At 41.9% G+C, this 26684-nt stretch overlaps 1 protein-coding gene across 1 annotated transcript in view; it reads left to right on the top strand.

Annotated features, from left to right (window-relative positions):
* Positions 1-26031, top strand: part of LOC132407260 (probable voltage-dependent N-type calcium channel subunit alpha-1B) — a 547279-nt gene extending 521248 nt beyond the window's left edge. Inside the window, exons 42-47 of the mRNA XM_059993521.1 lie at positions 270-382; positions 4346-4475; positions 5036-5143; positions 10761-10980; positions 14020-14243; positions 21341-26031. Coding sequence (XP_059849504.1) covers positions 270-382; positions 4346-4475; positions 5036-5143; positions 10761-10980; positions 14020-14243; positions 21341-21886 — 1341 coding nt within the window. The 3' untranslated portion in view covers positions 21887-26031. The remainder of the gene's footprint in view (positions 1-269; positions 383-4345; positions 4476-5035; positions 5144-10760; positions 10981-14019; positions 14244-21340) is intronic.
* The last annotated feature ends 653 nt before the right edge of the window (positions 26032-26684 follow it).

The following is a 26684-nucleotide window of genomic DNA, read 5'->3' as shown; positions in this document are numbered from 1 at the left end:
TCATTACAGTAGTTTATGTCATTCAATGGAGCAATTTTACAGCAAGTTACTGATTTGTCCTCCCGCTTTCAGAGTGTGGGATTGACAGGCCCATAAGAGAGATGGGCCCTGCAATGGGATTTGCAGTTCACCACTGTGAGCTCCTTTTCCTGCAGTGGGGGCAAATGAATCAGTCTCATCAGGTTTTTGCCTATGATTTTTCCTGCACGTTTTTTGTTTGGTTTGCATCCCTTTCATTCCAGAATCGCGCTGTGTTGTATTTCACACAGACTCGAACATCGTTCTTTCAGCGCGTGGTGGGAGCCTTGACACCAACACAGGAAGAGCCCCCCTCATACAACGACACACTGCGACCAAAGAACTCACACAATGGCGGCAATGCGTACGTATTTCAAATTTCTACTTAGTCTCTTGAAGATCTGTGCAGATCAGAGCCGAGTGCGATAGCCAGGGGGGACGTTAATGATCTGTGGGGATTAAGAGATGTAGAGAAGTGCTGGATTGCAGATCATACACTGAGAATTAACTGAGGCTAGGGGAGGGAAAAACCAGAGGACATGGGTTAAGGGTGAAAAGGGGAAAGTTTAAAGGGAACGTTAGGGGGAGCTTCTTCACACAGAGAATGGTGGGAGTGTGGAATGAGCTGCTAGTTGAAGTGGTGAATGCAGGCTCACTTTAAACATTTAAGAAAAACTTGCACAGGTACATGGATGAGAGGTGTGTGGAGGGATATGGTCTAGGTGCAGGTCAGTAGGACTTGGCAGAAAAATGGTTCAGCACAGTCAAGAAGGGCCAAAATGCCTGCTTGTGTGCTGTAATGTTCTGTGGTTCTAAAAGATTTCTGCTTGTTCCAAAGCTAAAAGTATTCCAAAGTTCATTTATTATCAAAGTTTGTCTGCAGTGCACAACTCTGAGGTTCATCTTCTCCAGGTAGCCATGAAACAAAAAAAACCACAGCAGTCAGTTCAAAGAGAAACAGCAAGCCCACTAGTCCCCCAACCTCCTGCACAAATGCAGGATCACCAACCCCCAAAACCTCTCACCTGCACGAAACATAGGAAGAACATCAGCTACCAAATCCCCTTCCCCCACATAAAAAACAAGAAAGAAAGGGCATAAATATAGAATATAAAAACAGTAGTCGATAGTCCAAATCCATAAACACAGAAAAACCTTGGTAACATCCTCCAACATTATCGACAGAGAGAAACTCAGAAGCCTACCCTCCGGGCACGGCAACAGGCCACACAGGCTCCCCTCTCTGACAGCAGAATTTCCACCAGCGGCAAGTCGGCAAGCAGTCAGCAGTTGCTCTCCTCATTCGCCTCAATGTTTCATCTCCCTTGTCGCTTTAATCAGTGAACAATGGAGGCTTTAATCGGCAAAATGGAGTCGAACGTCTGCTCGCACCCTGTCCTTCAGCCTCCTCGCCTCGAAGCTCAAGCTCACTCCCTCCTGGAATCCTTTCGGACACAGCAAAGCAATGGATCACCCAAACAATCTCAAATCACTGGCTCCAACAGTTCTAGAAACATGTTCAAGATGAAAAACAGACGTTAATGACTAAGTGTTGTTTGAGTAAATGGTGAAAAACTCCTTGCATGCTTCTTGTTGCATTGGTTGGAGGGAGACTTGTTATGCTGGGGCTATCAGGAACTACTGTGTGGAATAAAAACAGACAGTGCTGTAGATATTCAAGTCAGGCAGAATCTGTGGAGAGAGAAGTAGAGTTAATGTTTCAGAATGATCAAAATGTTGACTCTGTTTTTCTCTCTTTAGAGATGTAGTAATGTCCCATGTCACCACCCACACATTCCATTAACCTCAGCTTAATGGCCGGATCCATTTGGACATTGTAGTGCACATCTCTTCTTACATAAGAAGCCCAAAACTGCTCACAATACTCCAAATGTGGTCTGATCGATACCTTACAAAGCCTCAGCAACACACCCTTGCTCTGATATTCTCGTCCTTAACACTCCCTGCCCCTAAACTATCTTTGCATCATCTGAAAACTTGGCCACAAGGTAATCAATTCCATCATCCAAATCATTGACATATAATGTAAAGAGAAGCGGACCAACACTGACCCCTGAAGGACACCACTTGTCACTGGCAGACAACCAAAATGGGCCTCCTTTATTCCCACTCTTTGCCTCCTGCCAGTCCTCTATCCCATGCTAGTATCTCTCCTGTAATATCATGGGCTCTTATCTTGTTACGCAACCTCATGTGTGGCACCTTGTCAAGGGCCTCCTGAAAATCCAAGTACGTAGCATACACTGCCTCTCCTTAGTCTGTCCTGCCTGTTATTTCCTCGAAGAATTCCAACAGATATGTTAGGCAAGATCTCCCCTTGAGGAAATCATGCTAGCTTTGGCCTATTTTATCATGCACCTCCAAGTACCCAAAACCACATTCTTAATAATGGACTTCAACATCTTCCCAACCCCTGAAATCGGGCTAACTGGCCTTTTATTTTATTTCTTCTGCCTCCCTCTCTTCATAATGTGTGGAATGATATTTGTAATTTTCAAGTCTTCTGGAACCGTTGCAGAATCCAGTGATGCTTCAAAAATGATTTCTCATGCCTTCACAATCTTTTAACCAGGAGTGTAGTCCATCTGGTCCAGCTGACCTAAGTCCCTCAGACATTTCAGCTTCCTAAGCACCTTCTCCTTAGTCATAACCACGATACTCACTTCTATCCCCCAACACTTGCTAGTGTCTTCCACAGTGAAGACTGAAGCAAAATACTTATTAAGTTTGTCCAATATTGCTTTGTCCCCATTACGAGATCATTTTCAATGGTCTGATATCCACTCTCACTGCTCTTTCATTTTTTATATATCTGAAAAAAACTTTTGGTATCCTCTTTTATAGTTTTGCGAGCTTACCATCATATTTAATCTTTTCTCTCCTTATAGTTTATTTAGTTACCTTCTGTTGGTTTTTAAAAGCTTCCCAATCCTCTAATTTCACACTAATTTTTGCTATGTTATATGCCCTCATTTTCTTTTATGACGCCTTTAGCTTCCTTTGTCAGCCATGGTCTCCTCACCCTCTCTTTAGAACACTTCATCTTCGGGATGTACCTATCCCGTGCCTTCCAGATTGCCCATAGAAACTTCAACTCTTGCTGCTCTGCTATCATTCCTGCTGGTATCCTGTTCCAATCATCTTTGGCTAGCTCATCACTCATGCCTCTGTATTTCCCTGAACTCCACTGATGCATCTGACTTTATCTTCTCCGTTTCAAACTGTAGGGTGAATTCTTTCATATTCTGATCACCGTCTCCCAAGGGCTCCCTAATCAAATTTGGTTCATTACACAACACCCAGTCCAAGATTACTGTTCCCCATGTGGGCGTCAATGACAAGCTGCCCTAAAAAGATCTCCTAGGCATTCCACAAATCCTCTCTCTTGGGATCCAGAACCAGCCTGATTTTCTCAATCTACCTACATTTTGATATCCCCCATGACTATTTCTATCTCCCGTTGTGATTTGTAGACCACATCTTGGTTACTGTTCAGAGGTTTGCATATAGTTCCCATATGGGTGTTTTAACCCTTGCCGTTTCTTTTCTCTACCCACAATGATTCTAAACCTTCTGCTGCCATGTCAGCTCTTTCTAATGATCTGCTTTCATTTTTAAACAACAGAGCCACCCTTTGCTTACCTGCTTGGCCTTTTGATACAAGATTTATCCTTGGATGTTAAGCTCCTAACTATGATCTTCTTTCAGCCGTATCTTCCTACCGATCTACAAGACCTTTATCCATATACTGTGTGCATTCAAATATAACACCTTAAATCCTGTATGCATCACCCTTTTCAATTTTGCCCCCATGTTACACTTCTGTCATAATCATATCCCTGTCCATCCTCACAGTTTCACTACATGACATCGACTTGTATACCAACTGCCCCATTTTCAACACTGTCACCACTTTGTGTGTGTAACTCTGGATTTGCAGCATCTGCAGAATCTCTTGTGTTTAAATCTGAATGTCACTGGCATTTCAGTTGCCCTTTGACGTTTAACTTTGTTTTCATTTGTGTTATTGTGATTCTCAGTGGTTACTATGATCGATCACTATATTTTATCTTCAGTTGGGAATGGGATTGATGGGGTTATTCTGAGAGCTGGCATAGACTCAGTGGGTTGAATGGCCTCCCTCTATTTCATAAGGAGATGCAAGTATGTGTGTTGCATCGACTGCAGTTTGCTTTGGATGTTTGAGAAGTACATCTACGTGTGTCACAAACAAACCTCTGAGCTCCCAGCTAGGAGATAACGCATGGGCTCTCCTGTTCTGACAAGCTCCTCTCTTCTTACACAGTCTGTACCAAGACAGTGGACAAAAGGAATCCTCCTGGCTGCGGACCCGAGAGGCTTTCACTGAGGGTAAAGTAGAAATACCTGAGAGCGGTCAGGCAGATGAAGCTCTAGTCACCCAGAGCATTCCTCAGGTACGAGCTCCGTTTTGATCACGTGAGGTAAAACTGCATTTTAATTGTTTCTGTTGGTAATTGTGGACAAATCCAATCAATACAACCAACATTCACATTTCACAGAGTCATGTTTGCTGGTTTAAGATTTGCTGTTAATGGTTTCAACAGCTCCCTACTTTAGACTTCAGTGTGCTTGGTATTACTAAGAGCATCCACCTACTGCAGTACCTTTACCTTCAACCCTGACCTTTGCAGTCGCGGCCAGAAGCTCCAATACACGCCACGATGGTCAGGTCTTCAGACAGATTGTAGTTATGGTATCTTTCATTCTTTAAACCAAAGAAACAATATGGATAAAACATAAATCGATTTTGAAAACCCAAGCAGGGGGAAAATAATTGATTTTGTGGGATTTGTTGTTAACAGGTTGAGGAATTCCCTTGATAGATGCGGGCACATACCAGGTTGCTCACATGTTGTAGGCAGAGATTTAATCTCACTGAACAAGGAAGATTATGGAAACTTGTAATGGATGGAGTGGGAATGAAAAGAGCTGACTTTCCCTCTCTCTTGCACAGGCTGTGGAGTTGAGAGAAATGGGCTATGACGTGAACCACTCAGACCAGCCCAGTCTGGAGAGCCATGGCCGTGCAGCGTCCATGCCTCGCCTGACAGCAGAGACCCAGGTAAGTGACTGATTGCAAACGGAAATGCTGGGGGAAGTTTCACTGCACCTACAGATGATTCATCTCAGAATACCTGCTCGGAAATCTTGACGAAAACGGGAATGTTGACAGTTGTGAACTTGAGTTTGGCCCAGATGCAAATAGGAGTTTTGGCTGTACCAAGTATATAAAAGCAGAACTGGGACTGGACTAAGTAAATGTGAACTAAAATCTTCACTATTTAGATTATGTTGGCAACAATTAGACCTGGGCATTCACAGATAATGATTAATTTATCAACAATATATTAGGTTTATTCATTACCATTACCTGCCTTTAGAGAACTCCACTTAAATGATCAAAAACAAACATTCAGTAACTGCCTCAGATTCCTTTTTTTATAGTTGTAAACTGTATTTCATCTCCCTCAGAGGAGAAGTTCAAAGGAGATCCTATTTTGTTAACCGCTGACAAACGTGCTTAAAATCAGTTCAAAAGTTAATCCTGTGTATGTGTGAACGACACTCTAAAATTAGAGGCAATTAAACAGTCAAAACTTAACTAAAGGAAAATAAACTGTCACTGATTCCATAAATTCTTTGCAAGACCATAAATCATAAGTCATAGGTGCAGAATTAAGCCATTCAGGGCATCAAATCTGCTCCGTCATACCGTCAAGGCAGAATTATTATCCCGCTCAACCCCATTCACCTGCCTTGTCCCCGTAACATTTGACACCTTGACTAATCACTTGATCATCTATCAACCCCTGCTTTAGATATACTCAATGATTTGACCACAGCCATCTAGGGCAACAAACTCCACAGATTCACTTCCTCCTCTCTGTTCTAAATGTATGTTCTCTATTTTGATACTGTGCTCTCTCATCTTAGATTCACCGACTATAGGAAACATCCTTGCCGCATCTTCTCTATCTCGCCTTTCAATATACTTGTGAAACTTCATCGCTGGGCCCTATCCAATGCTAGCAAGTCTTTTTAAAACCGTAAGACCATTAGATATAGAAGCAGAATTAGGTCACTTAGCCATTTCACCATGGCTGATCCAATTTTCCTCTCAGTTCCAATATCCTGCCTTCTCCTCGTGTCCTTTCATGCCCTGGCCAGTCAAGAATCTATCAACCTCTTCCTTAAATATACATAAAGACTTGACCTCCACAGCTGCCTGTGGCAACAAATTCCACAGATACACCACTCTCTGGCTAAAGAAATTCCTCCTCATCTCCGTTCTGAGGCTGTGTCCTCTGCTCTTAGACTCTTCTATGATAGGAAATATCCTTTCCACATCTAGTCTATCAAGGCCTTTCACCATTCAATAGGTTTCAAAGAAGTCACCGCTCATTCTTCTGAATTCTAGTGAATACCGGCCCAGAACCATCAAGTACTCTTCATTTGACAAGCCATTCAATCCTGGAATCATTTTCATGACCGTCCTTTGAACCCTCTCCAGTTTCAGCACATCTTTTCTAAGATAAGGAGCCCAAAACTGCTCACAATACTCCAAGTGAAGCCTCACCAGTGTCTTATAAAGCTTCAGCATTACATTCTTGCTTTAATATTCTAATCCTCTTGAAATGAATGTTAACATTGCATTTGCCTTCCTCACCACAGACTCCCACAGAATATTATGCGCCTCAGTATTTTGTATTTTCTCACCATTCTGAAAATAGAGAACCCTTTGATTTCTTCTACCAAAGTACATGACCATACACTTTCCAATATTGTATTCCTTCCGCCATTTCTTTGCCTATTCTCCTAATCTGTCTAGGTCCTTCTATAGCCTCTCTGCTTCTCCAAAACTACCTTCCCGTCCACCTATCTTCATATTGTCTGCAAAATTGGCCACAAAGGTATCAATTCCATTATCTAATTTACTGACACATAATGTAAAAAGAATCGGTCCAACACAGAAGCCTGTAGAACACCACCAGTCACCAGCAGCCAACCAGAAAACACTTACTTTATTCCCGCTCTTTGCCTCCTGCCAATCAGCCACTGCTTTATCCATGCTAAAATCCCTCCAGTAATACCATGGGCTTGTAGCTTGTTAAGCAGCCTCATGTGTGGCACCCGGTCAAAGGCCTTCTGAAAATCCAAGTACACAACATCAACCGATTCTCCTTTGTCTATCCTGCTTGTTATTTCTTTAAGGATTTCCAACAGATTTGTCTTGAGGAAATCATGATAACTATGGCCTATTTTATCACGTGCTTCCAAGTAGCCTGAGACCTCATCCTTAATATTCGACACCAACATCTTCCCAATCACTGACGTCAAACTAACTGGCCTATAATTTCTTCTCATTTGCCTTTCTGTCTTCTTGGAGTGGAGTGACATTTGCAATTTTCCAGTCTTCGGAAACCATTCCAGAATCTAGTCATTCTTGAAAGATCATTACTAATGCCTCCACAATCTTCGCAGCCATCTCTTTGAGAACCCTGGGGTGTACACCATCTGGTCCAGGTGACCTATCTACCATCAGACTTTTCAGTTTCCCAAGATCTTTAACCTCCCACACTTCATGACCCCTGACACCTGGAACTTCCACCATAATGCTAGTATCTTTCACAGTGAATACTGATGCAAAATACTTATTCAGTTCATCCACCATTTCCTTGTCCCCCATTACTACTTCTCCAGCATGGTTTTCCAGCTGTCTAATATCCACTGTCACCTGCCTTTTACACTTCATGTATCTGAAGAAACCTTTGATATCCTCATTAATATTATTGGCTAGCTTACTTTCATAACCCACCTTTATCTTCTTAATGACAGTTATTAGTCGCCTTCTGTTGGTTTTAAAAGCTTCCCAATCCTCTAACTCCCCAGTAATTTTTCTAACTATTATATGCCCTCTGTTTGGCTTTTATGTTGGCTTTGATTTCTCTTGTTAGCCATGGTTGTGTCATTTTGCCTTTTGAATACTTCTTCCTCTTTGGGATGTATATATCCTGTGCCTTCTGCTTTGCTGTTCTGCTGTCATCCCTGCCAGTGTTATTTTCCAATCAATTCTGGCCAAACCAACTGCTCTCTCGTGCTTCTGTAATTCCCTTCGCCCCACTGTAATCTGACTTTATCTTATCCCTCTCAAACTGCAGGGTGAATCCTATCATTATGATGACTGTCTCTTAAACTTCACCTAAAACTCCCTAATCTGGCTCATTAAACCACACCCAATCCTGAACTGTCTTTCCCCTAGTTGGCTCAATAACAAGCTGCTCTGAAAAGCCATCTCACTGGAATTGTACAAATTCTATCCATTGAGACCCAGCACCAAGCTGATTTCCCCAATCTACCTGCATACTGAAATCCCCCATGTCTATCATAACATTGCCCTTTTAACATTCTTTTTCTGTCTCCTGTTTTAATTTGTACCCACATCCCAGCTACTGTTCGAAGGCCTGTATATACAGCACAGTGTAAACATTTAGGCACCCTCGCTATATATATATAGACATAAGAGTCTTGCACAGTACTGTATGGATCAGAGAGAGGGTTTGTACATCTGACTGGAGCAAAGGATGTTGAGAGTGGTAAGGGTGGAGTGCCAGTGCCACAGGAAGGGTGTAGGATAGGTGGCAGAGAAGGAGTGCTGTGGCATGGGGTAACACAGGTGCAGACACACACTGAGCCCTGAGACACCAGGCAAGGTAATTTGATTCCAAACAAATGGTTTATTGATCATTACAGAATGTCCCTCTGGTGCTTCCCTCTGCCCTCCCCTCTCCCTTCCCCCTTTCCCAACCATAATTCCTCTTTCCCATTCTCAGTCCACAATAGAGACCCATGTCAGAATCAGGTTTATCATCATTTACATATTATTTGTGGCCACAGACCTGTGCAATACATAAAATTAAAGCATTCATTTGCACAGTACTGTAAATCAATAAGCCCATTCTCAAGTCTATATATTTCTTGGAGATAACGTTTTATGCTTTTTTGGTATCTTCAAGCATTTTCACCTCTTTTCAGTATTGAAGCATTGTATGGAAGTTTTGAACCAATGTGCTTCCTATCTGAGCACGGCCATTGCGAAGTAGCATTAGAATATTGTGTTTTTACTTTGTGCCGTTGTGACATCTATTGTTTCTTGCACCATCTAGTCTGGTTAAAATGTCATTTCATGTAAGAAAAAGAAATTTGCTTGATATATTGAGTTCATCTACACTAACGTTTCATGTTTTTTGTATCTGTCTTTCCCATCCCAACCTCCACTTGGACTCTCAAACCTACCAACCATTTATCCTATTTTGTTCCATTTCCATCTCCCTGATCTGTTTAATTTCTCCTTTTATGTTATCCATGTTTTGTGGTGATAAACATTCTGGTTGATTTATTTTGCTTTTATGAATTTGCTTCATGTTTCATTTGGCTTTGGTTAATTCTGTTAACCTTCCACCCATTGCACCTTCCACCTTTTCCCTTTCAACCCACCCTTTTTGTGATCCATTGCCTGTAAAACCCTGTGCTGTTGGCTGCTTCACTTACCTGTGTCATCTTACTCGATCCTTTGCTGAAGAAAATATCTCGATCATCTGGGAGTGTCCTTGCAGTATGTAACTCATATTATGTCTACATGGATTTTGTTCCTTCACTCTTTTGATCCTTTTTTTTTGCATTTTCGTATGTCTTCTTTCCAATGAAGCCCCAAATAGTAGTTTTGGTATGCTGGATGTCATTTCAGTTAAAATGCATTTAAGTATTTGTTAAGGCTTCACTTCTGCAAAAAGGATTGCATTTGCTAAACCCATGATTGTACTTCCAAAGACCAGCACCTCCATTTCAGAAGGTTCATTGGATTGTGTGTGTTTCTTGAATATATTTGTATGAAATCTGAAATGATGACACATATGCAAAACTTACTGGGTTCGGTTTACGTGGCATTTGAAAACACGCTCAAATTCTACCCAAAAAGAATGCAGACATGATGAAAATTGTAACTGGGAATCATTCGTTCAGAGTGGATTCCTGTGGCCAGTGAATTATCTGGGACTACAGCTCTTCAACTATGGAATAAAAACTAGTATCACTTTATATCATGCTGAAAATTCTACTTTAGAATAATTCCAATAGTTAAAGTAACTTGAACTTAAATCAGAAATTTGGTTGATTTGGCTGCCAGAGATGCATTTCTGACTGATCGTATCAGTGGTCATAATTCAGGGAAACTTATGGAAGAAGCTATTGAAATTTTACTATCAAGAAATATGATGATACTATAAATTATCAATGCTATAGAAACTGCATGGTTCTTATTATCACAGCAAATTTAGTCAGCCTTAGCTCAGTGGATTGATATATTCCTGTACAATACAAGGGATCTAAGAAGATCATTAGTTATAAGATAAAGCATATTGCAAGAATTGTGAAAATTGTTTACAATACATTGAGCAAAGTAAATATCCTGTTTATTCAGTAACACTAAATGTCATCCTAAGTTCTGTTCATACATCAGACCCATCAGAAAGAAAATGATAAACTCCATCCAAGCATATTTTTAGTGTCTAGAATACAGGTTCTGACTACAGTGGAGCAGTAAGCTGTTGCCACTGTGAGAGTGCTGTTGGTCTGCAAAACTGACTTCTACTTATCTCAGCTGCTGTGTCCTTTCTGTGCAGCCGATCCCAGACACAAGTCCCATGAAGCGCTCGGTATCTACACTGACCCCACAGCGTGCTCAGGGGATGCATCTGCCCGATTACTCCCTAGAACGAGTTATACCAGTTCGGATGCCACATCATCACCACCATCACCATCAGCACCGTTGCCATCGCAGGAGAGAGAAAAAGCAACGATCGCTTGAGCGGTCTCCCAGCAAAAATGCTGATGGACAAGCAGGTAACAAATTGAGCAGCAGACTGAGCATGAGAAGACAGCTAGATATCTGGAAGCTCAAAGAGTTTTTTAAATACAGAATCTTGGAATTGTACATCTTACAGTAAAGAACACTTATATTTGTGTCATCTGTTCGTAGGCTGGGTTAACACTGAAGGTAGACTGTTCCCTCCTTTCGCCTTTGAAGGAGTCCCAGCCCTAATGGCTAAAATGCCTCTCTAATTTGATTAAGCCCAATGCTTACTTGTTGCAACTTATTGTTATATAAGGGGCTCTGGACAATGGAAGCAAAAAAGTCTGCGGATGCTGAAAATCTGAAATAAAATCAGATAATGCTAGATATGTTCATTCCAAAGATGTATGGGTTGGTCGGTTAATTGGCTGGCCATATGGGTGTAATTGGGCAGTGTGCACTCATTGGGCTGGAAGGGCCCATTTCTAAATTTAAAATGCGCCAGGCAGGATCAGTGGAAAAAGCAACAAAGATAATGCTTTAGATTAAAGACCTTCCATCAGAATTTGAAAACCTCTCCTATCAGATTCCTTCTTCTTCTGCACTCTTTATCTTTTCCACCAACCTGATTTCACCAATCACCTTCTAGTTAATCCTCCTTCCTTTCCAGTCCTGAAGAAGAGGCTTGATATGAAACGCTGACTGTTATTCATTCCATAGATGCTGCCTGACCTGTTGAGTTCCTCCAGCGTTTTGTGCGGGTTGCAGAGACAAAACAAGTTATTTTTAAGTAGCATAGAAGCTGAGAGCTTCTGCAAAGATTGGACAACTGACCGGACATTAGATTTGCGGCTTGCTGGTGTGCTGGAAACAAGATGCTGGAGGAATTCAGGGGGTCAGGCAGCAGCTGTGGAGAAAAATGGGCAGTCAATGTTTTGGTTCGAGACCTGATATCTGGACCCTTCATCTCAACCCAAAATGTTGGCTATCCACTTCTTTCCACAGATACTGCCCAACTGGCAGATTTCTTCTGGCATCTTTGTTGTTCCAGATTCCAGGAGCTGCATTTTGTTGTGTCCTAGGTGTGCTGGGTCATTGTTGCATGTAGCACTGGCACCAAGTCGGAAGTCACAAACTAAGGCGATTTTAGAGAAACCTTGCTTAAGGGATAATTATAGTGGATGGCTCCTCTTTATGAACGTTAAAAGCTAACTCATGCATTTCAGAGACAGAGCTACTTTCCAGGATATCAGAAGATGGCAAGGCCAGTGTGAATTCAATGATAAACTCCTTGTACTTTTTTTTAATTTTAAAAACCTTCAACAATAGAAAGAAAGTTTTAATAACCAAGATAAGGAGTGGAACAAATCCTGTATTCCAGTGTGCACTGAGTGTTTCCAAGGTGCCTGAGTTAGAAGAATACATTGGGAGAGCCCTGAGCAGTCAACTTTTTAAAAACATTGGTCTTTATTGTTGATACTATTGCATTTAATTAAGTGCTAAAAGCATGTTTTGTATCAAGAAAATCTAGTCCAGCTAAATGGATGTAGTTCAGAGATTAAGGGTCTGAAACCATGTCATTTTTGGGATCTGGATACGAAGAAACGATTAAATAATAACATTTACTTTCCCTGAAGAAAGTCAAGGGAAGCAAAATTAGCAAGCAGTCTGTGGAAAGAGAAGCCAGTTAAGGTGTTGGGTTCGCAGTTTAAATGCATAGAGAGGTGGGAGGAGTGAGGTGGAAGACAAATGACCACCTGAAACAACGCATACAAAATTCTGGAGGAACTCAGCAAATCAGGCAGCATCTGTGGAAGGAAGTGAACAGGTGATGATTCAGTGAAGAGACCCTTCGACAGGCCTGGAAAGGAAGGGGGCAAAAGCCAGAAAATAAACAGAGGGGGAGGGGAGGAGCACAAGGTGATTCCAGGTGTGACCATATAGAGTTGGATTAAACACCATCAGGTGAAAAAGAGAACAACTACCGCCATAAGTGAGGTATTTTGATGAAATAGGATTAGAGAGGGCCAGAAGTATGATAATGGAAAGAAACAAGAGAACAGTTTATGTGAAGTTAGAAAATTCAGAGTTTTGCTGTTGCTAAGTGTCTAGATGGAAGATGGTTTTTTTTTGGTTTACACTGGGCTTCACTATGGCAGTGGAGGAGAACACACACAGATGGGTCACAATGGGAGGGAGACTGAATGCAACAGGAGGCCTGCAGATTGAGTGTGGGTGCTCTGCAAAGAATCATCCACTTATGTTTAGTTTCTCTGAGTGTAGAGGAGACTACACTGTGAACACCAAGTTCAGTACACTAGACTGGAAGTAGTACTAGTGAGTCACCGCTTCACCTGGGAAAGTTGCTTGAGTTCCCGGATGGTGGGAAGCGAAGAGGTGAATGGACGAGGCTGCATCTCCTCCAGTCACACAGGGAAGTGCCCTGGAATGGGAGAGTGGACCAGGGAGTCGCAATGTTGGTGGCCCCTGTGAAGTGGAGAAAGGTGAAGATTTGGTGGGATCAAGTTGGAGCTGGCACAATTTTAAACAATAAATTTATTTTGTGGAGTGGAAGGTAAATGTCAAGGGAGCTCTTTCTTTGGCCTAGTGTGGTGGAGATGGTGAGAGACTGTCAGAAAGAAGTCAGTGGTGCTGATGGCATCTGTTGCCTCGAAGGACAATGGGTACGCGCTATGGGTCAAGCCTGGCCAGAAGTATGGAGATCCTGGGATGTCTAGCATCCCCGACTCACCCTTACTGGAGTAGTCCAAAGGAAAACGAAACAACATGCTTGGCTGCAAGAGCTGCCAGAAAGGTGTCAGTGATGTCCAACCACCTTAGGGGCTCCACTCCAGATATTCTGCCTGGGTTTACTCCTGTAGCCTTTGTCTCTCCTGAGGCTGCCCATAAGGTAGTGGGGCTAGATGGGGATCTGGTTCACGAGATGGTAGTGCAAGAGGCAGTTTGTATTGCTCAGTTGCTGAGGTAGGGCTAGTGTATGTGTGTCATCTTCAAGCATCAGTGAAGTCTATAAACCCTGTTTATTGAGGAAGACGGTCAGAGAAGTTGACATTCTACTTACCTTGTAGGGCAACTGGATGACCTCTGTTCTGCAGCTCACCCAGGAGATCAGTCATCTAAAGAGCAGGAGCGCGGTAGGTCACAGGAGCGGAAGCCTCCGTCATCCGTCGAGAAGCAGCGCTACTATTCCTGTGACCGATATGGCAGTCGGGAGGCCCCACAGCCCAAGTCAACTGATCACAGCCGGTCTGCATCTCCGAGTACTGGTCCAGAGCAGGGGCTCCATAGACAGGTGAGGAGAAATTAACTCATCATCTCACTAACCAGTGTGTTCTGCTAAGTACGAAATAACTGATAAGAAGGACAACAAGCCGGCAACTGTGTGATGTGCAGAATTGGAGATGAGCACCGAATCTGCACCTTTTCTTCTATGCTGTGTTTTAGGGTGTGCACTTATGCAGGTTTGTGTAGCTCAGTGAATCTCAGGGGTTGTCCAAAGTAATCATGAAATGCTAAAAGCCACACAAAAGCACAAATGTACCTACATGTCTCCTGTTCTTAACTGATTGGCTGACCTTCAGCAGGCATTAGTACAGGCTGAACTGACCCCACATTGTGAGTGATGGGAAGATGCAGGAGCAAGTAAGGATTCCCCAGCGTTCAATCAGACTCTCTGGAGCCTGAAGTGGACAGGAGCAAGGAATAACTGAAATTGGCCTATTATTGTCACATGTACAGAGATATAGTGAAAAGATTTTGTCTGTGTGCCATCCAGTCAAATTATTCCACACAAGTAGGGGAAGATGGTTTTTGTGGTGCATTTGTAACTCTGCAATTTCTTTGCATCTTGAGGGAAGAACAGTTGCCATACAAGATGTGACAAATCCGTGACGGATGCTTTCTATCTGTGCATCTGTAAAAACTGGTGAAAGCGATTGTGGGCATGCAGAATTTCCTTAACCTTCCAATGGAGTAGAGGAGCTAGTGAGCTTTCTTGGCAAGGACCAAGACAAATTTACACTGGGAACATATATCTCTCAGTCATCTCCACCTAAATATTATTGATACATGAAGAGGCATGTGCTTTGTCCCACTTCCCACAGTCAATGATCAGCTCTTTTGTGTAGCTGTCACTGAGGGAGAATTTGTCTTAACACCGTGGCACTCAGTTCGCTATCTCCTTCCTGTCCTCCATGTCATCACTTCCAGAGATGCCAGCTTGTTTCCACAAGTAGCAAGGCCTTGTTTCCAAATTGCAAATACACATTTCCAAAGTCAGATTTTCTCATGGCATTGGAGGAGCCCGTTCAGTTCAGCTGGCTCCCAGACCAATCCCATTTTCCCGGTAATTTCCCTGCAACCTCCCCCACAAATACATCTGTTCAATGGAAAAGAATCCATTATTGACTTCTGTGGCAAACTCCCATGCTCGAGTGAGGACTGTGCATTTAATTAACCCATGAGTGGAACATCCTCTCCATATTGGAGCCTGACTTGCTGACTCGGAACCTACTCTGTCCCCATCGTGCATTTGTGCTACATTGCTGCAGCAGCATGAATGTTCAACCTGCACTACAAATCAGTCGACATTGGTTGGTAAGCTGATGGAGAAGATTCTGAGAGGCAGGATTTATGAACATTTGGAGAGGCATAATATGATTAGGAATAGTCAGCATGGCTTTGTGAAAGGGAGGTCGTGCCTTACGAGCCTGATTGAATATTTTGAGGATGTGACTAAACACATTGCTGAAAGTAGAGCAGTAGATGCAGTGTATATGGAGTTCAGCAAGGCATTTGACAAGATACCCCATGCAAGGCTTATTGAGAAAGTAAGGAGACATGGGATCCAAGGGAACATTGCTTTGTGGATCCAGAACTAGCTTGCCCACAGAAGGCAAAGTGTGGTTGTAGATTGGTCATATCCTGCATGGAGGTCGGTGACCAGTAGTGTGCCTCAGGGATCTATTCTGGGACCCCTACTCTTTGTGATTTTTATAAATGACCTGGATAAAGAAGTAGTGGGTTGGGTTAGTAAATTTGCTGATGACACAAAGGTTGGGGGGAGGGGTGTTGTGGATCGTGTGGAGGGCTGTCAGAGATTACAGCGGGACATTGATAGGATGCAAAACTGGGCTGAGAAGTGGCAGATGAAGTTCAACCGAGATAAGTGTGAGGCGGTTCATTTTGGTAGGTCAAATATGATGGCTGAATATAGTACTAATGGTAAGACTCTTGGCAGTGTGGAGGATCAGAGGGATCTTGGGGTCTGAGTCCATAGGACACTCAAAACTGCTGCGCAGGTTTACTCTGTGGTTAAGAAAGCATATGGTGCATTGGCCGTCATCAATCGTGGGATTGAGTTTAGGAGCCAGGAGATAATGTTGCAGCTATATAGGATCTTGTTCAGACCCCACTTGGAGTACTGTGCTCAGTTCTTTCCTGTCATCTCACTATAGGAAGGATGTGGAAACCATAGAAAGGGTGCAGAGGAGATTTACAAAGTTGCCTGGACTGGGGAGCATGCCTTGTGAGAATAGATTGAGTGAACTTGGCCTTTTCTCCTTGGAGCGACGAAGGATGAGAGGTGACCTGATAGAGGTGTATAAGATGATGAAAGGTAGTGATCATGTGGATAGTCAGAGGCTTTTTCCCAGGGCTGAAATGGCTAGCACGAGAGGTCACAGTTTTAAGGTGTTTGGAAGTAGGTACAGAGGAGATGTCAGGGGTAAGTTTTTTACGCAGAGAGTGGTGAGTGCATGGAATAGGCTGCCGGTAACGGTGGTGGAAGCGGATACGATAGGGTTTTTTAAGAGACTCCTAGACAGGTATATGGAGCTCAGAAAAATATAGGGCTATGGGTAACCCTAGGTGATTTCTCAGGTAAGGACATGTTCCACACAGCCACCAAAGACTCGAAAATTTCTACAGAGATACTGTAGAGAGCATTCTAACTTTTGCATCACCACCTGGGATGGACAGGTTTGGAAAAACCTGCAGAAAGATGCAAACTCCGCCAACTCCATCATGGGCATTAACCACCAATCACCCAAAACACCTTCAAAAGGTGATGCCTCAAAAAGACAGCATTCATCATTAACCCCATCACCTAGGACATGCCCTCTTCTCATTGCTACCATCAAGGAAGAGGTACAGGAGCTTGAAATCACACACACAGCATTTCTTCACAGCAGTCTCATGTGCGGCAACTTTATCAAAGGCCTTCTGAAAATCCAAGTGCACATCAGCTGATTCTCCTTTGTCTATCCTGCTTGTTATTTCTTCAAAGAATTTCAACAGATTTGTCAGGCAAGATTTTCCAATGAGGAAACCATGCTGACTATGGCCTATTTTATCATGTGTCTCCAAGTTCCCTGAAACCTCATCCTTAATTTTCAAGTCCAGCATCTTCCCAGCCACTGAAGTCAGACTAATTGGACTATAGTTTCCTTTCTTTTGCCTTTCTCAGTTCTTAAAAGAGAGGAATATCATTTGCAATTTTCTTGTTTTCCAGAACCATAACAGAATCTAGTGATTCTTGAAAGATTATTACTAATGCCTCCACAATCTCTTCAGCCACCTCTTTCAGAACTCTGGGGTGGACACCATCTAGTTCAGCTGACTTATCTACCTTCAGAACTTTCAGTTTCCCAAGAAACTTCTCTCTTGTTATGGTAACTTCACATACTTCCTGACAGGTGAAACTTCCACCAAATTGCTGGTGTCTACCACAATGAAGACTGATGCAAAATACTTATTCAGTTCACCCTCCATTTCTTGTCCCCCATTGCTAACTATCTAGCATTGTTTCCAGTGATCCAATTTTCACTCTCACTTCTCATTTACACTTTATGTATCTGAACAAATTTTTGGTATCCTTTTTAATATTGTTGGCTAGCTTAATTTTGCATTCCATCTTTAACTTCTTAATAACTTTTTAGTTGCCTTCTGTTGGTTTTTAAAAGCTTCCCAATCCTCTAACTCTTGACTAATTTTGCTCTGTTGTATGCCCTCTCTTCAACTTTTATGTTGGCTTTGACTTCTCTTGTTAGCCACGGTTGTATCATCTTGCCTTTAGAATACTTCTTCCTCTCTGGGATGTATATATCCTGTGCCTTCCAAAGTGCTTACTGAAATTCCAGCCATTACTGCTCTGCCGTCATCCCTGCCAGTGTTCTTTTCCAATCAATTCTGGTCAACTCTTCTCTTGTTCCTCTGTAATTCCCTTTACTCCACTGTAATACTGATACAACTGACTTTAGTTTCTCCTTCTCAAATTTCATGGTGAATTTGATCCTATTATAATGACTTTCCCCTAAGAGTTCTTTTACCTTCAGCTGTTTATTAATAGCTGATCGATCCCCTGATGGGCTCAACCATGAGCTGCTCTAAAAAACCATCTTGTAGTCACACTAGAAATTCCCCCTCCTGGAATCCAGCACCAACGTGATTTTCCCAATCTACCTGTCTATTGAAATCCTCCATGACTATTGTAACATTGCCCTTTTGGCATGCAATTTCTATTTCCCATTGTAATTTGTAGACCACATCCTTACAGGTGTTTGGGCATCTGTATATAACTCCCATCAGGACCTTTTTACCCTTGCAGTTCCTCAGCTCTATCCTTCTGACCTTCTGACCCTATGTCACCTCTTTCTAATGATTTGGTTTCATTTTTTACCCCTCTGCCTTCCTGCTTGTCCTTTCGATACAATGTGTATCCTTGGACAGTAAGCTCCCAACTATAATCTTCTTTCAGCCATGATTCAGCGATGCCTACAACATCATACATGCTAATCTGTAACTGTGCTGCAATTTCATCTGCCTTATTGCTTATACTTCACACATTCAATTATAACACTTTCAGTCCTGTATTCACCCTTTTTGATTTTGTCTACCTTTTACATTGCAAATCATCCTGTTGACTGCAGTTTTCCCTATCATAGCTCTCCTCGCTACACATTTCCTCTGCTTGTAAACCAGCTTCCTCATCTTCAGCACCATCACTCCATTCCTCATCCCCCTGCCAAATTAGTTTAAACCCTCCCAAACATCTCTCATCAATCTGCTTGCAAGGATATTGGATCCCCTCTGATTCAGGTGTAACCCGTCCCTTCTGTATAGGCCATACCTTCCCCAGAAGAGATCCCAATTATTGATAAATCTGAACCCCTGTCCCCTGCACCAGTTCCTCAACCACGCATTCACCTGCCAAATCATCCTATTCCTACCCTCTCTGGTGCGTGGCACAGGCAACAATCCAGAGATTACTACCCTGGAGGTCCTGTTTCTCAGCTTTTGACCTAGCTCCATAAAATCTCTCTTCAGGACCTCTTCACCCTGCCTATCTATGTCATTGGTGCCAATATGCACCTAGATTACTGGTAGCTCACCCTCACCCTTGAGGATGCAAGACTTCCCTGACCCCGGCATCAGGGAAGCAACATACCATCTGGTTGTCTCTATCACACCCACAGAACCTTGTCTCTGTTCCTCTGACTAGGGAATCTCCTATCAACACTGCAGTCCTTGTCAACTCTCTGCGTCTGAGCCACAGCATCAGACTCTGCTCAATGAACCTATGAACACTACCTAGTATTTCCCCACTCTTCTTGCTCTACTTATTTAAGTTTCTTTTATATATATATATATACACATTGTAATTTATAGTTATTATGTATTGCAATGTACTGCTGGTGCAAAACATCACATTCCCCAACAGATGCCAGTGATATTAAACCTGATTCTGATTGTTAGTGTTGTGAATAACAAAATAAGTTATTGCTAAAGCTAGCACAGGATGTTCATCAAGTTGAAAGACGGTTGCTGTGTTCATAGTTGGAATTTAGTCCCAATAGGTGTGTTAGACCTAACATTTTGAAAGTCAGGTATACATAGGACAAACATAGGTAATAGCAGGGTGCTAAGAACTGTGGCTGAACAGAGGCCACTTAGAGTTCAAGGTCAAAATTTGCAACACAGTTCAACAGACTGGTGATGGTGGTATATGTCATATTAAATAAAGTGATTGTTTATGAATTCACTACCTCCTCTGTCAGTCAGTTCCAGGTATCAACCACTCTCGGTAAAAAATTAACTTTTCCCTTATATCCCCTTTAAAACTCCTTCCTCTCACCTTAAACCTAGGTCCTCTTGTTTTTGATAGTTTCACCATGGGAGAAAGATTCTCTGTACCCTGTCTCTGCCCCTTACAGGTTTTCTGCTATCTTGTATTTCCTGCTTCCTTAATTCACAAAATGTTTATAACTCTAAACCCAAGCCTCGGTGATTAAAAAAACTCAATGCATAAACTCTTAGTCCAAACCTTTCCCAATTGATTTAGATATTATCAAGAATATCTTTAACAAAGGACAAAACTGTTTAAGCTTTGATTTACAATAAATATCACCTTGAGGAAAATATATGATTTGACTGCACCTCACATGGCATATTTTAGGGACTTTTGCCTTGGTCAGTGACAAAGAGGTACATCTTGTATATTTGGAGTAAGAGCAGTTATAATTAAATGCCAAATAAGAACAGTGAATCAGTGGTAGGAGGAAGAGTATGTAAGGACAGGAATAATAAACCAGGCTCCATTTCTGCTCATCACTTCTTATAATGAACTGAAGACAACTCTAAATTTTTCTGCCAATGCATTTGAACGCAAGCTTCTCCAAGTAGTAAAAATCTCAAGTTCTCCCCCTCATTATTGAGATAATAAAGGGTGTAATGATATTATAACTTTTATTATCTCTCAACTAATCTTAAAGTTGTTTTTATTGTCATATTCATAAGTGCATGTATGCACAGGTACAGTGAAAATCTGCTCTTCACACTATTCCTAGGGATAAAATTGCCATTCTTTTAGGAAGAACTAAAAAATTTGAGGTGAACATCTCCGGAGAAATAGATCTCTTTTTCTGGTATTGAATAAAAATAACGATTATCTATTTTATATTGAATGAAAGTAATTAAGTGTATATGTGTATATATATGTGTGTGTGTATGTATATAGACACACACATATGATTAACTGTAATGAACTGACTGAAATCTCTGTTGTGATGTATCAACTAACTACATCTGCACTCTTTTTCCTATTCTAGGCTTCTACCTTATATATTTAATACCAAATGCTGCTGAAATTTTACCTACTTCTTCAGTCGTTGATTTTGCCACTCATGATAAACATTTTCCCCCAATTTTCTCTGCATCTCTGTGTATTTTGCCTCATCCTTTACATTTTTGGTGCTTTGTCTGAACTTTTGCCCTTTTTGTTCTCGTGTGGCTCAATGTTCTTTTCTGTTGGCGCTTTGTGTTTTTTTTTTGTTTTCCTCTGTGTGTGCATCAGTTTGTCCTTTGAATTGCTTTGTTCCACTTTTCATGTAGGGCAGTGGTTCGGTTAATGACAGCCCTATGCAGACAGCCTCTGGAGCTAGCACCCCATGTCGCGGCCGCAGGCAGCTGCCTCCAACCCCGCTCACACCGCGCCCCAGCATCACCTACAAGACCGCCAACTCCTCTCCGGCTTATTTCAACCACCTGCAAGGTGTGCCACCCCCGAGCTCCCCGGGGAGACTGAGCCGTGGGCGATCCGAGCATAACCACCTCCAGGGCCAGCCCCATGGCAGCAGTGACTGCAGGCAGCCGACGGTGACGCGCATCAGCTCCGATCCCTACCTGGGGCACCGCGGCAGCTGCGGTAGCGATGGCCAGGAGCTGCTGGAAGAAACTCTCACCTTCGAGGTGGCCGTGGCCACGACCACCGGCCGGTCACCCCGGACTTCCTGCATCATGTCTCTCTCGTCTCAACCTCACCAGAGCCGCCGGGTCCCGAACGGTTACCACTGCAATCTGGGAATGAGCACGGGGCCAGGCACAGGTGCAGGGGAGCGCAAGTGTTACCGGGAGGCAGACGAGGATGACTGGTGCTAGTGTGGCAGTTAAGCAAGGCTATTACTGATTATGCATTAACGTGATGAGTTTTATCATCGGCAGGGTGTTCTGTCAGAGCTCAGAGTGTGTGTGTGTGTGTTCATATGCAGCATTTGTGGGGATATGGAAACTGAAACGGTTCCAGGAATCTGATTTTTATTTAAAAGATTGCTTCAACTTGTTTTTGCACTGAATTTGCAAGTGAAAAGTGGTTCACTTGAAGCGAAGAAAACTAATGACTGTTTCATTCTAGAGAACTCGTTTTTTCTATCTCTCCCTACATTGGCTATTTCAGAAAACAACAGATGCCAAATTTATTATATAAATATGTAAATAAAAGTGAAAAAGACCTGATGAAGTTATGATAGCCTGCTCTTGGTTACCTCTGGACAAGTGGTGAAGGAGATTGCCTGTCCGTGGCACAAGTTGTGAGAGGGCAGGATCAGCCTTCATCACAGACTTTTGGATGCCAGAGGAAGGGAGCTGGAGGGGAAAGTGGGAGAGGATATTTTAATGCATATCGAGAGACTGATGCTGACTGCAAAAGCTTTTAAATGTAGGACTTGATGTTAATAACAGAGATTAAAATGTCTTGAATGGAGCCAGTAAACAAATTTTCTGCTCTAGTACTGCACTACGTCTCGACATCTCTGCAGTGTTCCCATCCATTAACACGATGTTTCCTGACCTGTTCAGGTTTGGGCTGTGGAACTGTCGGCACGGTTTTTTTTTCAGGTCCAGAGGCCTTTCTTTGTGCTGCTTCTCTCAATTCCTTAAAAATTCTCCTTGTTTTGTTCCCCATTGTGTCCTTTCCCCACTTGTTGTAGCATTAATGTGACTTGTGATCCAGTTGCACAATCCATCATTTTATCAAATCTCCTGTAATTACAGGAGCTTCACACCGTTCACTTTTAGAGTGTGTAATAAGTTGAGGTTTGTATGTGAGGACTTAGCCTGCCTTTGTTCGGTCATTGCCTTCCACTCTTTCTATTTATTGCTCCAACTGTTGAATTCCAAGTGCCTAACGTTTTAAAAAACTCATTAGAGAAGATTCAGCCACTTGCATCTGAACATGCAAGTGGGGACCCTGGGAGGTATGGCTGTAAAGCAGAGGTGACAGGTATTGGTGGCTTCAAGCAAAACATACCTTGATAACCAGACTTGAATGACTTGTTGCAAAAATAAAATTTGAAACAGAAAGCCAACAGACTTTATTTGGTGTTGATGAGCAAATCTGGGCTTTAAACTTTTTCTGAAGTTGGTAACAGGAAGACAAAAGTGAAAGGGTGCAAACCAGCACAGCGTCATGTCTTTCACATTCACAGTGCATAGCCCATCTTTTTAAACTTGGTTGTGGAAGTTCTCAGCACATGTTTTATGGTGTATAGTTTCTATGTTGTAAGGATACATGAGAAAACATGATGTGCTTTCTTTGTTGTGTAAATCATTTAAAAAAAAATACCAGGTGGAAATAGCCTACAAAATGTGCACTTTGAAGAGTCAAACAGTGAGGGAGGAAAGCGGGATATTTGTCAGGAAGGCTATGCAACATGATACTTGTCAGGCAAAAAACACTAAGATAATTCATTCTGTAGCTTTAACTGCTGAATTTTCCATTTTCAGGCCTCAGCATGATAGTGACCAAAAGTTTTATACCTTTCCTTATAATAAAGGCACAACACAATTTTGAAGAAAACCGATTATTGACTCTGTAGGGGTGGGAGGGGGTATGTATATTAATACAATTGTTCCTGGAATGTTTCACAGGACTTTTTAAGTCAAGCATACACCTTGAATAATGCATGCACCATTGTACTCATTAATTATAGGACTATGTCTCCGCAGAAGGGTTGGAAATTTTTTTTTCCAAAATAGTAGATAAGCTCTCCCGTACTTCCACAAGTGATAAATTGATGATGTGACATCTGAGCTCATTTGTGACCGAGGATTTTCTGTCTGAGTTCCACAACATTAGGCAGAAGTGTCAGCACCTCCATTCAAAATTACTCTCTCCCAAGTCAGTATTGCGGGGCTGCTCTGGGTAAACAAAGGACAACTGAATAAAATGGAAATGGAAACATTTGTTAGTTTGGTGCCGAAACGTTACCTGTGGCCTCCCCACCTTTTCTACGTGCCGCATACTCTGCGCTTCATCAAGCTGCACCCTTTCTTTCCTTCCATTCATTACAGCAGGTTGCCAAAAACAAGATCCACCGAACTATTTTCACATCCAGAGTTCAGTTTACTTATGGTTGTACTTTGAAGAAATAATGTGAGCATGTGATAGAACTATGTGCATGAACTATTGTTTATCCTGGTACAGTACCATTTTTTGATACAATGTATTCATCAGCTGTTCATTTTGAAAAAAAAACACACTTTGATATAAATTTGGGAGTTTGTTGCAACAACTTTATATTTAAAACAGTGTTGGGAAAGCTAATTAATTCCAACCCTACAATTGACTGGAACCAATCAGGTCGTGTGGTTGACTAGTTTGCTGCCTGAATAATATTTATCAGCCAAACTTTGAACTTCTGCAGTTTCTACAGTTATATTTTGTACGAGGCAGAACCCTTGAATTAAATAAATCTTAGGAGTAAAATTTCACATGCTTCATGTGTTTCTAATTTGCACAATTTTTAAACAAAACTTCTGCAAATCTTTAAAAAATATAGTTATCTAGCTTTGTTGCATTAACTACTATGTTGAGAATGTATGAATGTTTTGAAATTATATAAAGATGCATTTGTCGAACTGTTCTTATGTCTTTTATTGATAGTTTACACTCATACCAAAAGGACACAACCCTAATTATAATTGGGAAATAAATATTGTTACGCACTGCAATTTTTGTTTGATGCAACTTTGAAGAATTGCATGTCATACCCCAAGCCTGAATATTGTATTAACCTCTTGACCTGCTGTGTCTTTTTATATCACTTCCTCTCTATGAAAAAAAACTTCCATGTGGGAAGTAGTTAGCCAAAAAGAAAACATGGAATTTTTTGGAATGTTTGAATAGATCCTTTTTATATCATTCATGCATGACTGATTAAATAAAGTTTATTGGGAAAAAATATCTATTGTAAATTGGTTGCAAAGTAAAAAGGGCTGTCTATCACAGCAAACAATGAATTTCTTGAACTGAAGTACAGCATTATTTCTCGAATGGAAACGAGATGGGTATTGCACTGGCATGAGGTAATTTTTGGTTCCTTGGGCATGGAATGTACCCTGATGCCAAGTGGTCTTTCTAGCATTCCTAAAAATAGTTAGGGTTGAGTTGTCATTTTAAAGGGGCTGTGTCATCTTCAGAGCAGGCCTTAGCTGAGGGTTACCATAGCAACAGATTTCTTCCCAACAGCACAGACCATTGGGCTTAGGAAATTCAGATTCCTTGAAGATGCAGAATGACTTTTTTGACTGCCCCTGAAATTTGACCTTTGCCTGTAAGTCTGGGTTCCTCATTTTGACAATTCTACCAATAAAAATGGATGTGACTGCCAGGCGACCTTTTGTGCTTTGTACCCTGGTCTGTCCTCCCACTAAAAATCAGTGAACACAGAGAAATATTGCTCTTAAATCTTTTGAAGCAGTCAAGAAACTATCCACGTTTTTAAGAGGTGGCAGAACCTGACCTGCCCACATTGATGTAACAAGAGCTGTACTTTAGCAGGGAGACTGATCCCAGCACAACCTTTACAGCAAACTGCAGCTCCCAAGCCACGGAAAGAATCCTGATGATGTAGGCCTTTTAGGAAGTTATTAATATTGTAAAACAATTAAATGTATCTTCATTCTGTACGTCCAGTTGAACCCTGTTAAGATCAAATCAGTGTTGTTAAAGAAATGTTGCTTGAACATGAGCTTGATCTTATTTAATGTATTTTGATGGTAGCATTTTAAAAATTGTAACGGCTTGTCAGGGATCAAACTGGAATGGAGTCTGCTGTATGTAAACTGGTTTCCAATGAGAGTAACCCTTAGTGTGTTGCAATACCTGATGTCTATGACTGAGGGCACTCCAACACACTGGAGGTCACCCTTCTACCGTTGGTGAGAATACAGTATTACAATATATACCGAATGCTATATCCCCTTGTGTTTCTCAAAAATAAAACCTTGTACTTTGCACATTCTGACATCAGAACGTGCGTGTTATTTTTCATCCACGTTTGCACTGCACATGTCAGCTTTGCATTCTACAGCAGGAAAAATAAACCCCAATGGCAAATTGCCTTTCCAGCATTCTAAAGAAGAGTGAGGGTTGAATTTTCACATTAAAGTGACTATCGTCAATACAAGTGGCCTTGAGACTGGTACTGTCAGCTTGCCACAAGAAAGAGTTGACCGATTTCATTAGTTATATAATTATTGCTAGGTTTACAATCCGAGGTGATTGTTTTCTGCACGTTCTCAGTCGTGAGGTAGCAGTGGAATTGGTACTGGTTTATTATTGTCTCATGCTGAGATACAATGAAAAGTTTGTCTTGTAAAATGTTCAAGCAGATCCGATCCTTACACAGTGCAACGAGACAGAACAAAGTAAAACAGTAACACTGCCGAATTAAAATACAGCTGCAGAGGAAGTGCAGTGCAGGTAAACAATAAAATGCAGGATCATAACGAGGGCGATCATAAGGTCTAGAGTCCAACTTATGCAAGGTAGGCAAACCAGCATCTGGCCACCTCTGCCAAAATTTCATTCACTCCGATCACACTGATCCCAAAGGTTAACTTACACTGAAATCAGACAACTCAGCCAATTTCTGAATATTCACAGTTAGATTTGGAT

This window comes from Hypanus sabinus, chromosome 18 (assembly GCF_030144855.1).
Source record: "Hypanus sabinus isolate sHypSab1 chromosome 18, sHypSab1.hap1, whole genome shotgun sequence".
Taxonomy (NCBI): domain Eukaryota; kingdom Metazoa; phylum Chordata; class Chondrichthyes; order Myliobatiformes; family Dasyatidae; genus Hypanus; species Hypanus sabinus.
The sequence above is the reverse complement of the archived record's forward strand: the minus strand, read 5'-3'. Positions and strand labels throughout refer to the sequence as shown.